The sequence below is a fragment of the Nanorana parkeri genome, unplaced genomic scaffold (genome assembly GCF_000935625.1).
Source record: "Nanorana parkeri isolate BGI_ZX_2015 unplaced genomic scaffold, ASM93562v1 scaffold1106, whole genome shotgun sequence".
NCBI lineage: Eukaryota > Metazoa > Chordata > Amphibia > Anura > Dicroglossidae > Nanorana > Nanorana parkeri.
In genome coordinates this window covers 93,003-104,938 of record NW_017307374.1, presented here as the reverse complement: position 1 = coordinate 104,938, position 11,936 = coordinate 93,003, and the positions used below count along the sequence as shown (strand labels likewise).

General features: G+C 44.7%; 1 protein-coding gene across 1 annotated transcript in view; it reads right to left on the bottom strand.

Annotated features, from left to right (window-relative positions):
• Positions 1-2,635: 2,635 nt before the first annotated feature.
• The window catches only part of ACSF2 (acyl-CoA synthetase family member 2), a 48,088-nt gene continuing 38,787 nt past the window's right edge, over positions 2,636-11,936 (bottom strand). Inside the window, exons 11-16 of the mRNA XM_018567873.1 lie at positions 6,731-6,838; positions 6,476-6,627; positions 5,335-5,476; positions 5,146-5,256; positions 2,827-2,895; positions 2,636-2,715 (exon numbers count right to left, since the gene is read on the bottom strand). Of these exons, the coding sequence (XP_018423375.1) occupies positions 2,665-2,715; positions 2,827-2,895; positions 5,146-5,256; positions 5,335-5,476; positions 6,476-6,627; positions 6,731-6,838 (633 nt within the window). The 3' untranslated portion in view covers positions 2,636-2,664. The remainder of the gene's footprint in view (positions 2,716-2,826; positions 2,896-5,145; positions 5,257-5,334; positions 5,477-6,475; positions 6,628-6,730; positions 6,839-11,936) is intronic.

Genomic DNA, 11,936 nt, shown 5'->3' with positions numbered 1-11,936 from the left:
CAAAGACACATCTCCAACCGTTAACATCAGTAGGTAGTTTTATTAAAAATAAGTCAATTATTAAACATTCTAAAAATTCAGTCAGCTATTGCTAATTGGTGCCAGATACAGATTGTTGATCCATCCATGACTGCCACCCCGCTGGTGTTTTACTTGCAGTCCAATGAAAATTTGACTTAACGCCAGTAATAAGTCTATAGCGGCTTAAGGTATTTCCAGAGTATTGGGCGCCCATCTGGTGTGCGTTGGAAAAAAAAGTGTTAAAGCCACGTTTGCAAGGAATTTCTGTATGCCGTCATTACGACGATCCACTACACTTTAACTTAAAGGACCCTTTAATGGAACCCGTGGTGTGGTCGCTCAAAGCAAAGCAAGGGGATTCCCTTAACCCCCCCTTGCCAGCTACATGTAAATCACCTTTATTTGCTCCATTCATCTGTTGGCAATGAGGAAAGACAGCCCTGTGTAAACTCTAAGTTGCTCCAGTTGGAGCTTACAAAGGTCTGAGATAAGGTCATCAAGGCTCTTAAGCAACCCTGACATGGGATTTATTTTCTAAAAAAAACGGGCCCCTGCACAAGAAAACTGTTCATTCTTCCGTGGAAGAAATCAAAGCCGGCTACAGGGACATAGGTAAGATTTTCTCGGAGGCTGTAACTCATCAACAAAGTGACAATCCAAGTCAATAGAGAGAACCATATGATTAGTCTTCTTTTGCAGAGCCCTTTTTTGGAAAAAAATTCCAAGCAACAATTTTAAATTGTAATTAGTTTAAATGTTGCAAAATGTTCCTTACACTTCCTCTGACAGTTTTGAAAAAGGATATTTTGAGGAAACCTGTGATCACTTTATACCTACTAAAGTAATTGTAGACCTGTAAAGCAGGCACAGTATGCCTTGCAAAGGCCCCATGGGAGCCCTAAACCCCAGGATCCTCTAACAAGCAAAGCTTAACATTCATCTACTTAATTTAAGTCCATTTCCAACTCCCTGACTTACTTCTGGTTATAACTGTGATGACCACCCTTACTAACCAATAGTGAGGTGTGGACACCAGTAGAGGGCAGATCTGGGATCTGATTGCCATAACAAGAGGATCCCATGGTACTCCAACATGACAAACTGGGAGTTGGGTCTGCAACAGTTCTGTATTCTGGGTCAGGCCAGGAAAGTTTACAATCACACTGACCACAAGACTTAATTCATATCAATTACGTTGTCATGGCATTAACTGATATCAAGAAGGCTGTCATGGCATTAGGTCATCGGACCCAAAGCATGGTAAGTTTATGTTTAGTCTAAAAACCTTACCCACCCTTCCTGTTTGAAAAACCTGTCAAAAAAGAAATATAAAAACTTTAATTGTTGACCGTTCTGGAAAATGCTAGTTACCTGCACGTCATCCTGACCTGGCTGGCCTGCTTCTTTGAGTCATGGACTGAAAACAAGTAACCAGATGGGTATACTAATCTTTTTTTCCCCTGCATACTTGTTCTGGGGCATGGACTCAGAAAGTACTTCATGGTCAGCCCAGCAGCCAACAAACTAGCATTTTTAGCAATGGCAGCCACCATGTATCTCTCTTAGGTTTACCTTTAAGTGAATATTAATTGTTTGACTGGTGGAACGGATGGGGGAGGGGGCGGGTACAGCTGGCTCTGTCTCTAGATAGGCAGAGCCAGCTGTCACTCAGGCAGCTGGGTGGATCCAGGCAGAATTGTCGGGATCCGTTCTGGCTGTGGCATCTCAGTTTACCGCGAGCTGTACGGGAGGACGCTAGTTTGTGTCCTCCCATTACTCTTAGGAGAACTATGGGGAAAAGTCATAACCCCATAGTTCTCCTTTAAACCCACTTCAAAGACGCTAGTGGTGTAGACTGAGAAACTGTGGACACAAGCTAAGGACATATTTGATTTGCCCACAAAGCCTTAGGATGGACAAGGAACAACTTTCCCATATGGACAAGCCGGGTGCAGAATTTGCTCTGGAAGAAGCAATAACGCATTCACATTATAAGGCGTGTTGTTGTATTTACAGATTGAGGATCATGTTCATAATTCATATTCATAAGTCACATATAAAGGACGGAGAAGAATCTAAATTAGTTAAAGCATGCCATAAAAACAGTAAATAGACGATGAAAGGGTGAGGAGTGAAAAAACCACGCCTGGAGGAAGATCAATACCTTTTGAGCAGAAAACAGAAGGTCTCATTAAAAAAAAATCAGGAGACGAGAACCATTTTTTCTGCCCAAAGCAACCATTCTGACCTGCACTAGAACAATAGCTGGCCTTTGATTGGTTAATGTGGGCAGCACAGATGTTATTCCTCCAATTTTTACAGCAGAGGCCTGGTATAAGAAGAAGTAATGATTATTGAGCGGTTAGGTAATTATTTAGTGCAGGATAAAGCAAGTGACTGTTAACTATGCAGCTTGACCCTTTCTTGACGAACTGGTTCCACACCGGGAGGACCGGGCCATGTAATGATGATGCTGGGTGTACATAATACTTCTTCTTACATTCATCCATTCTCTTTCACTTTGCCCACTATGTCAGAAGTCACCAAACAAATGTGAAGAGTAGGAAGTCACCAATGAGGGGTGTTACATTTCGAGGCCAGGACAATGCTCTCGGGTTAGGACAAAAAAACATAAAGGTCTCCTCATAACTTCAGCTGCTTCTCCATCAAATCTTTCAGTTTGAACTTTTGGACCTGAAAAAACAACAGTATAAAGATGACATGAAAACCCAACCAACACATACACCACATATCAAGTTTTGGTGTTTCCTCTATGAAATTCCAGCACACCCGTCCCAATATTACCTTTCCAGAAATTGTAAGAGGGTACTCATTCACAAAGACTATGTAACGAGGGATCTTAAAATGGGAAATCTGTTGGGAAAGAGTTAGAAAGTGAGATTAGGTAGGAAAATGTTACAGAAAACCTTAAAGCAGAACTCCAGTTAAAAGTATGCAATACCAACCTTGTAGCTAATGCTTTCCCCACAAACTCACAGATTCACCATCAGCCGTCTTCTGGCTGATGGAAATCACCATTTCCAATCAACCCATTTCCTGTGATCCTAGGCGGTCATAGACACACCTCTTGGGGGTCCGTCACTATGTCAGCCTGGGCTCACTGTACAACACTGTAGAGATCAGCACTAACATCATAATGTGGCGCCACTTTCTGTAGTATTGAAGACCGCCCACAGCTAAGAGAGCTAAGAGAGCCCCTGACTCTTCTGCCATATAAACACTGATCAAGCTTACTGTGTCAGGAGTCTGGCCCTTCCACCTATGCCTTACTATAGGCCAACCCCAGAAGCCTAAAGTAAACCTATACTTGTAGTGGGCCATACAATCGCTGTACGTCCAGAAGCCACCATACAATCGCTGTACTTCCTTTCCCCGCTCTACCCTGCTGCCTGGATCTGCTGACCTCATAACCTGCCGCCCGGCTTCCTGATTGGTCAGGAAGCCAGGCAGCCTCGGGAAGTGAAGCCGGTGTTCTTTTTGAACACCGGCTTCCCAGGCAATCAGGAAGCCAGGCAGCGGGTCATGATCCGCCGCCCGGCTTCCTGATAATCGGGGCACACAGCACCGGTATTTGGTATCAGCAAGTACCGGAAAAAAAAATATCAGTACTCGTACTAGATACTGAAAAACCGGTATCGGTGCAGTGTCAATTCACAACAAAACCATAAGGCACCTGTTTCCACTTTTTGGCCTGACATAGATAATCTCTATTGGCTAACCTTTCGCTTGCAATATTCCTTGATCTCTTCTGCTGTGCACTCTTGCACGCTATGAGTTTGGATACAACACAGATCTCCTCTCCCATCCGGCTGGTTACATACCCCCCCAGTAAGTCTATAAGGACTGCAGACATCACCCTTGGCAATATACAGTATATGAAAGTGTATTTTCTTATAATTGTGTCAATTCACCAAATATATAAGGCAACCATTTCCATTTTTTTTTCCATCTGGCTTAGATGATCCCAGTTGGCTAACCTTTCCCTTTCACTATTCCTTGATCTCTTCTGATGTGCATTCGTGGACGCTATAAGTTGGGACACAAGCACAGATCTCCTCTCCCATCAGGCTTTTATACATACCCCTCAGTACCTCTATAAGAACTGCAAACATCAACCTTGGTATGGCTTAGATGATCCCAGTTGGTTAAACTTTCACTATTCCTTGAGCCATGAGCTGGGACACAGGCACAGATCTCCTCTCCCATCAGGCTGGATACATACCCCTCTGTACCTCTATAAGAACTACAGACATCAACCTTGGTCTGGCTTAGATGACCGCAGTTGGCTAACCTTTCCCTTTCAACATTCCTTGATCTCTTCTGCTGTGCATTCCTGGATGCCATGAGCTGGGACACAGGCACAGAGCTCCTCTCCCATCAGGCTAGATACATACCCCTCACTACCTCTATAAAAACTACAGACATCAACTTCGAAAATTTATATGAAAGTCTCTTTCTTTATAATGGTTTAAATTCACAAAAATGGCGCCAAAACTATAAACAGTTACCATTTTTTATCCTGGCTTAGATGATCTCAATTAGCTAACCTTTCCCTTTCGCTATTCCTTGATTTTTTCTGCTGAGCTCTCCTTGCTGCTATGAGTTCAGATACAAGCACAGATCTCCTTTCCCATCAGGCCGGTTACATATCACCCAGTACCTCGATAATTACTTCAGGCATCACCCTTGGCAATACATATGAAAGGGCCTTTCCTTATAATGGTGTCAATTCACCAAAAAGTGCGGGATCCCTTGTGTGTTTCTGTACCTTTAAGGAGGTGGGGCGTCCTCCTGACAGGCCTGCACCCAATTTGATATCTTCTGCCCCATGTGCTCCAAGATGGAGACTCTCATAGTTTAGAGTTAGGACCGCACTATAAGAGGTGCCTTGGCGCGGCAGTGCGGCTTACACATCCTTTGCAGAAGACGTGTATCCAAACCTCTGTCATTGTCCTTAGTGGTGAGACAAGTTGTTTTACATGCTAGTTTGTGAGTGTGCCATGATGCCTTTCTACTGTTCTACAATTCACCAAAAAGGCCCCAAAAACGTAAGGCAGCCGGTTTTATTTTTTCGGCCCGGCTAAATGATCTCAGTTGGCTAACCTTTCCCTTGCAGTATTCCTTGATTTCTTCTGCTGTGCACTCCTTGTCGCTATAAACTCGGATACAAGCACAGATCTCCTCCCCCATGCGCGCATCTTTGACTCCGACGATCTGCAATGAGACGGTGCAATTTGGTCTACAACAGAAAGACGGTCAACTACCACTCTATAACCTGTTCCTGCTAGTTACCTGGGCTTCCATGACTTTGGGGTGCGTGTGCAGGAACTGCTCGATTTCAGCTGGATATATGTTTTCACCTCCTCGGATGATCATGTCTTTACAGCGGCCAACGATTCGGCAGTATCCAAATTCGTCCAGGGTGGCTATGTCTCTAGAGGATCGCAGCAGAATGATGACATTAATCCATTAGTAAACCAAAGACCGTATATGCCTACTGGGTCAACATTTTGCTTGATCTCCTGTGTGCTAAATGCATGTCTCTAATTGGTCCTCTGAAAACATGCTCTTCCATTCACTTTAAATAGGGATAACCTAATAAGATTTATATCTGGGCCAAAGAACATAATAAAATGAAAACATATTTACAACACAGGTGCATGTTTTGTGCCTGTAAATATACTTCAAGTACAGAAAAATACCTGTTGATAGGCCAGAAATCCAGTGAGCTCCTAACTTGCATTAGCAAGCTGACAACACTGCTGTTGCTACATTGAAATCCCAAGGAGTGTTGTCAGCCCTGTCCAGTCACCATATGCATTAGAAGCTGCAGCAAGTCAGATAGAGCCCTCCTTATTTCCTAGCTGGAGAATGTCCAGCAACATCTAGTAATTTTCTCCCCAGTTTTACTGTCCTTGGCCGACCCTTTCTATTCATTGGATTTAAGTTCTTTCAATCATGGAGGATCAGCATCACATGTAGGGGTTTCCTAAGGTAGTCTGCAGGCAAATACAGCTTGCCTTGGAATTCCAACTCCTCCAGACTGACACCCACCTATTAAGATAGTTTGATATTTGCATTACCTCTCTCAAGAGCCAGCCCACTGCTCAGATCAGGGTTGAGGGCTGTTTGGAGGAGTATTGAGGCTGGGTGCTGTGATGTTTTCAGGAAAGTATGTACAGCACCCTGCCTGCCCCCCTACCAGCTATGATCTGAGAAACACAGACCCAGTGAAGATTTTATTTTAACATCTCATTAGCAGGTTGACTGGGGATGGGGGGGACCAGAGAAGGCAAAATATGCACAGATTAAACTTTATCTTTAACCCTTGAAACATTAAGTGTCTTCAAAAATGACAGGTCCACTTTATCCATGCCAGAAAATGCTAAGTCTCTCATAGCAGAGCACCAATAGACGAGTGTGAGTCACATACCCAGTCTTGTACCACTTTTCGGGGGTAATGGTCTCATCTGTCTTCTCTTTGTCAGCCCAGTAGCCCAGCATGACCCCAAAGCCTCGAATCCACAGCTCACCTGAAGTTTGAAGTGGAACTATTTGGCCTGTGTTGGTGTCTACTACCTTTGCCTGAGCAGAAATAGAGAGGTCAGCTCTGGAAAATTCCCTTAGTGAAAGGATTATAAAAACAACGGCATAAAAAAAAAAACAAGTAGACACAGCGGCGCCTCACCTCTGTATGGGACATGACATAACCTACAGTGTCCATTTTCCGGAAAATATCATCATACTGGAACCCCATGAAAGTGACCGGGCTGTTTTCTGTTGTGCCATAGCCAACCTGTAAAAATAGAACAGCAACAACACTTTTTTGTATGCTATTTTTACATATCTAATGTCATAAACATAATGTCATTAACTTAAAAGAGAACCTTAAATACGTCTTGACTTTTTAAAGTGCCAGTGTCACGATCCATCCAAGAGTGGTGTCATGATCCATCCAAGAGTGGTGTCATGATCCATCCAAGAGTGGTGTCACGATCCAGCCAAGAGTGGTGTCACGATCCTGCCAAGAGTGGTGTCACGATCCAGCCAAGACTGGTGTCACGATCCAGCCAAGACTGGTGTCACAATCCAGCCAACACTGGTGTCACAATCCAGCCAACACTGGAGTCACAATCCAGCCAAGAATGGTGCCACAATCCAGCCAAGAATGGTGTCACGATCCAGTCAAGACTGGTGTCACGATCCAGCCAAGACTGGTGTCACGATCCAGCCACGAGTGGTGTCACGATCCAGCCAAGAATGGTGTCACGATCCAGCCAAGAATGGTGTCACGACCCAGCCAAGAGTGAGCAGGTCCGGATCATAATTTCATTTTTAATATCACGGTACAGGTTTTCCATGATCCAGTTAGGGCAAGGTTAATCTGGAATATGCATTGCATTTACCAGTACAGTGTCGAAGAAAGGCCAAATATCTAATGTCTACTGTATATCAGGGGTAGTGAATTAAAATTCAAGGAGGCCCGGTGAATAAAATTGCCATCGAGCCGAGGTCCAGACAGAACGTTCGCGTCCGTACTGCAGTCTGCCCCATCTAGAGTGCACTAACACCAGGCACAGCTTCATACACGTGCATGCTTTACACGCACATGTTCATTAGAATCAAATGGCAGGGCTGGTTTTAAATTTTTTAATTGTATTACTTTTTACCTTTTTATCGCCTCTTTTTAATTTTTTTTCACTTAACTTTTGCTATCACAAAAGGGGCTAGCAGCATTTGAAGGTGATATGTTCTGTTAATGGAGACATCAGGAGTCTATTAGACCTCTGATGTCTTTCCTGCCCTCCAATACAGGTCATCCAGCACAGGAATGTGCTTCATCTTCTGTATATCCGGCACATCAGCCAGCTTCTGACAAGTGAGAGGGCTTCATACGTTAGTGATCACACAACAGATTGGAGAACGGACGTTCCCCTGTCTACTCCCACTCTCCATCCTGACACTGTGTGCCCTGGTTGGAGGCTGGGGTATCCAATCGCCAAACGCAACTACATTCCAAGATTGCGGTCCAGACAGAACCGCCACTCACTCCGTTTCCAGACCACGGTCTGCCATTTACTGAAAGCTGGTCTCTACCCTCACAGCCAGGGTTGTTTAGATCCTCTGTGTTCCTGTTAGACTATTCAGATTCGGGTACCTTCATGTTGGTACTGGTTCTGCTAGGCTAAAGCGTCATTGTTTGGTGTCTACACATAGCTGAACAACAGCTGAAACCTTTACTCTTAAATTTTGGATTCAGCATTCATTAACTCAACACGGCTAAGAAGATTTTGATAACCAACCTATTCTACCCTATCGGATACTGTGGAGGGCGACTCACTTTAATCGCATAGGAATAAAAATAGAGATCTGCAACCAAACCTTTGGATTATATCTGAGGGGTCTCATCCATATGGGGGTATGGTCTGTGTGTTTTATCCAACCACAGGGGCAAGAGAAATAATTTTTCTGTAAGTTTCATCCCTTTTACTTTCAATACTGTTTGTTTATGTGTATTTTCTTTTGTAACTCCTGTATTGTTTTTGTAACCATTCCTTTGGAACTTTGGATATTCCAGTTTGGCCAGTTTCCGAGGATAGGCAACGAGAAATTATACCCTGTGCATTGTTCAGCTCCTCCTCCCTGTACCCTCCATAACCCGATCTTTTACAGTATGTCATGTTAAATAAAAAGAAAATCATATTCAGTAAATCTCTACAATACAATGTTTTATCACTTAAAAAGCACTGCAAGTACCTGAAAAATACCTAGTGATCTGCCAGAAATCCAATGAGCACCAAACGTTTTGTTTCAGCTGACAATACAGTGTCTTTGCTGTATTAAAATCCCAACCAGCATTTTCAGCCCTGTCTGCTGGACTATAGAACTCTGGCAATCCCTAGCACCTCTCTGTCCTTCTCCACATGCATACATTGATTTCATTCCAAGAAAAACAATACTGCCTCTTGACTCCTAAGAGTTATAATGTGTGCACAAGAAGGGATCTTGAGAGATGTAGTTCTGGGGGCCAGCCTTCAGCAATAGAAGCTGAGCCCCAGCAGCTAACCCAGCATACATTTTACAAGGCTGATGGATGGGGGAAGCTCTGGAGACATCCTGGAGGCTAGCATAGGAGAAGGTGATGAGGGAGCTAGAGAGCAGGCTGCATTAGGAGGAGAGTTTAGGTGATATTTTGAGACGAGGTTGGTCGGCTGGGGGCAGAGTTTTGGATGGCTTTGTATGTTGTTAATGTTTAGAATTTTAGATTTTGAGAAAGCGAAATCCATTGGAGGGATTGACTGAGAGTGGATTGGTAAGGTAGATGAGTCTACCGCAGCAGCATTCATAACAGACTGAAGGGGCATAGCCTGTGTAGAAGTAGGCCAACGAGGAGGGAGATGCAATAGCCGAGGCGAGAGATAACAAGGGAGTACTAAATATTTATACGCACGGAGAAAACTCTGTATACTGTTTGGTCACGCGGGAGTTAATAGGCCATCCTGGTATGGTATTTTTGCACATTCATGGGCTGCACCCTCCACGCATCCATCACATTTCCCTGGAGGTGCCCCTCCTAGATCTCACAAGTTAGAGACATGTGGCAGCTTCATGAAAAAAAGTCTGTGGGATTTTCCAAAACACTTCTGGAGCCGATGGACCCTGGAGAGGAGTGGGGTACGGTACAGGTGACGAGGGTAAAACGTCAAAGAGATATAAGTGTCACACGGGTCAGTAATGACACCCACGGGCCTAATGAACAAGGCAAAGGGGAATGTGCAAATTTCCGTAATCTTATACCAGCCAATTAGAACTCACCTCTTACCGATAAAAACATACTGGGGTCGATTCAATATTCTGGCCATAATGTGGTCTACGAATGTCCTTGGAAAAGCAGTGCGACAGTTCGAATGATATTACCGATACGTGCGACACAATTACATTATGTCACAATGGCTTTGACAAGTTCCTAAATAAACTCCGCCATAATAAGAGATAAGGAAACTGGCCGAAAATAAGGCCAATGTCATTTTGGAATAATTTGTGTCAGGAGTGAAGAGACTGTCTGCTCCCCACATTGGTTCCTAGGACGTGGGCTGCCTCTAGCAACTAATGGTGTTGTGTTGTTGAGCCTGATCAGTTGAATGGTAGAGAAGAATGTCACCAGCACACCAAAATCTTTTTAGGATAATCAATTGTTCATTTTATTGAACAGATTGATTGAAAAAATTGATTATCCTAAAAGGATTTTGGTGTGCTGGTGACATTCTTCTCTACCAAACTTATGTGATAGAGGCGCCATCAGCAGTCATTTCAGCATCCATCCCTATCATTGGGATTTCCGGTAAGGAGTGCAATAAGTTCTTGTTTACAACCTGATCAGTTGATAGGACACCACTGTCTTAGCAACTGATCAGGCCTGACAGCACAGTGTCACTGGTTGCTATGACGTGGGTAGCCTTGAAGCTACCAGCATCCTAGCAACCAATGAAGCTCAGCCATACAGCGTTCTTGAGACCAATCAGGCTCAGCTGCACAAGAACAATGGTGGCTAGGACACCAGCCGCACCAAGGCCACCAGCATCCTAGAAACCAACCAGGCTTGGCCGCATAATGTGAATGGTTGCTAGGATGCTGGCAGCTCTGAAGCTGCCAGTATCCTAGCAATCAACAAAGCTTGGCCACGCTGTGTCTTTGAGACCAATCAGGCTCAGCTGCACAACATCATTGGTTGTCAGGTCACCAGCAGCACCAAGGTTGCAAGCACCCTACAAACCAATCCGGCTTGGCCGAGCAATGTGATTGGTTGCTAGGATGCTGGCAGCCCCAAAGCTGCCAACGTTCTAGGAATCAATTAAGCTTGGCCACGCAGCGTCCTTGAGACCAATAAGGTTCAGCCACACGTTATTGGTTGCTGGGACAACAGCATCACCAAGGGCGCCAGCACCCTGGAAACCAATCAGGCTCTGCCGCACAATGTGATTGGTTGTTAGGAGATCAGCAGCCCCGAGGCTGCTACTGCCTTAGCAACCAATGACGCTCGGCCACACAGAGTCCTTGAGACCTGTGGAGAAGGCAGGCGCTGGGATTAATTAATGTACATGTTTCTGGTTTCTTCTACCATATGTGGCAGTCAGGATGGGCCATGCCTGCATCAGATCATCATTTTCCTGAAGCATGGTAAATTATATATCGGTTGCCATGGGTTACTGCACATCTTCACTACCAGAATGAAGCCCAGAAATAGGTGAGCCCCCATCCCCCCCTCGAGTATACAGTATAGCTGTAGTGATGTTTTTGTGCAAATTCAGCAATCTGTTCTCAGCATAAAAATGACAAGCATTCGAAAATAATGAACTAAAAATTGCCCAGACGGTGAGGTACACAGGGAGAATCAGACAGCGCGGCCACAAATAGCCTTTAATAGAGACTATAAATACTGCCATTGCCAAAAAAATGTCTGCTACCGGCGAAACGCTGGTTATGCCAAACTGCTGCATAAATAGAACGGGGGCTCTGTGCCAGGCTACTGCCAGCAGTGTGTCAGGTCCTCCGCATCCAGGACTGAGATGGATATGTGCAGGCCAGCAACAGTGGAACATTACATTAAAGAGACCCTGTCACCAACTTAACATTTAAAGGAGAACTATGAGGTGAGTGCTTTTCACTCACCTCATAGTTCTAGCCGACCTGTGACAATGAGACTGTCACAGGTCGGCTCAGTAGATCGGGAAGTGAGGGAACACATACCGGCGTGTGCTCACCTCTCGATCCTTTCACGGCTCTCTGCCATGACAGCAGCGGTGTATTTAACTTTGCTGCTGCCCTAGGTAAGGCAGCAACGCCCCCCCCCCCCGGACTAACCGGCCGATTCGTGGAGTGCACATCCCCCCCCC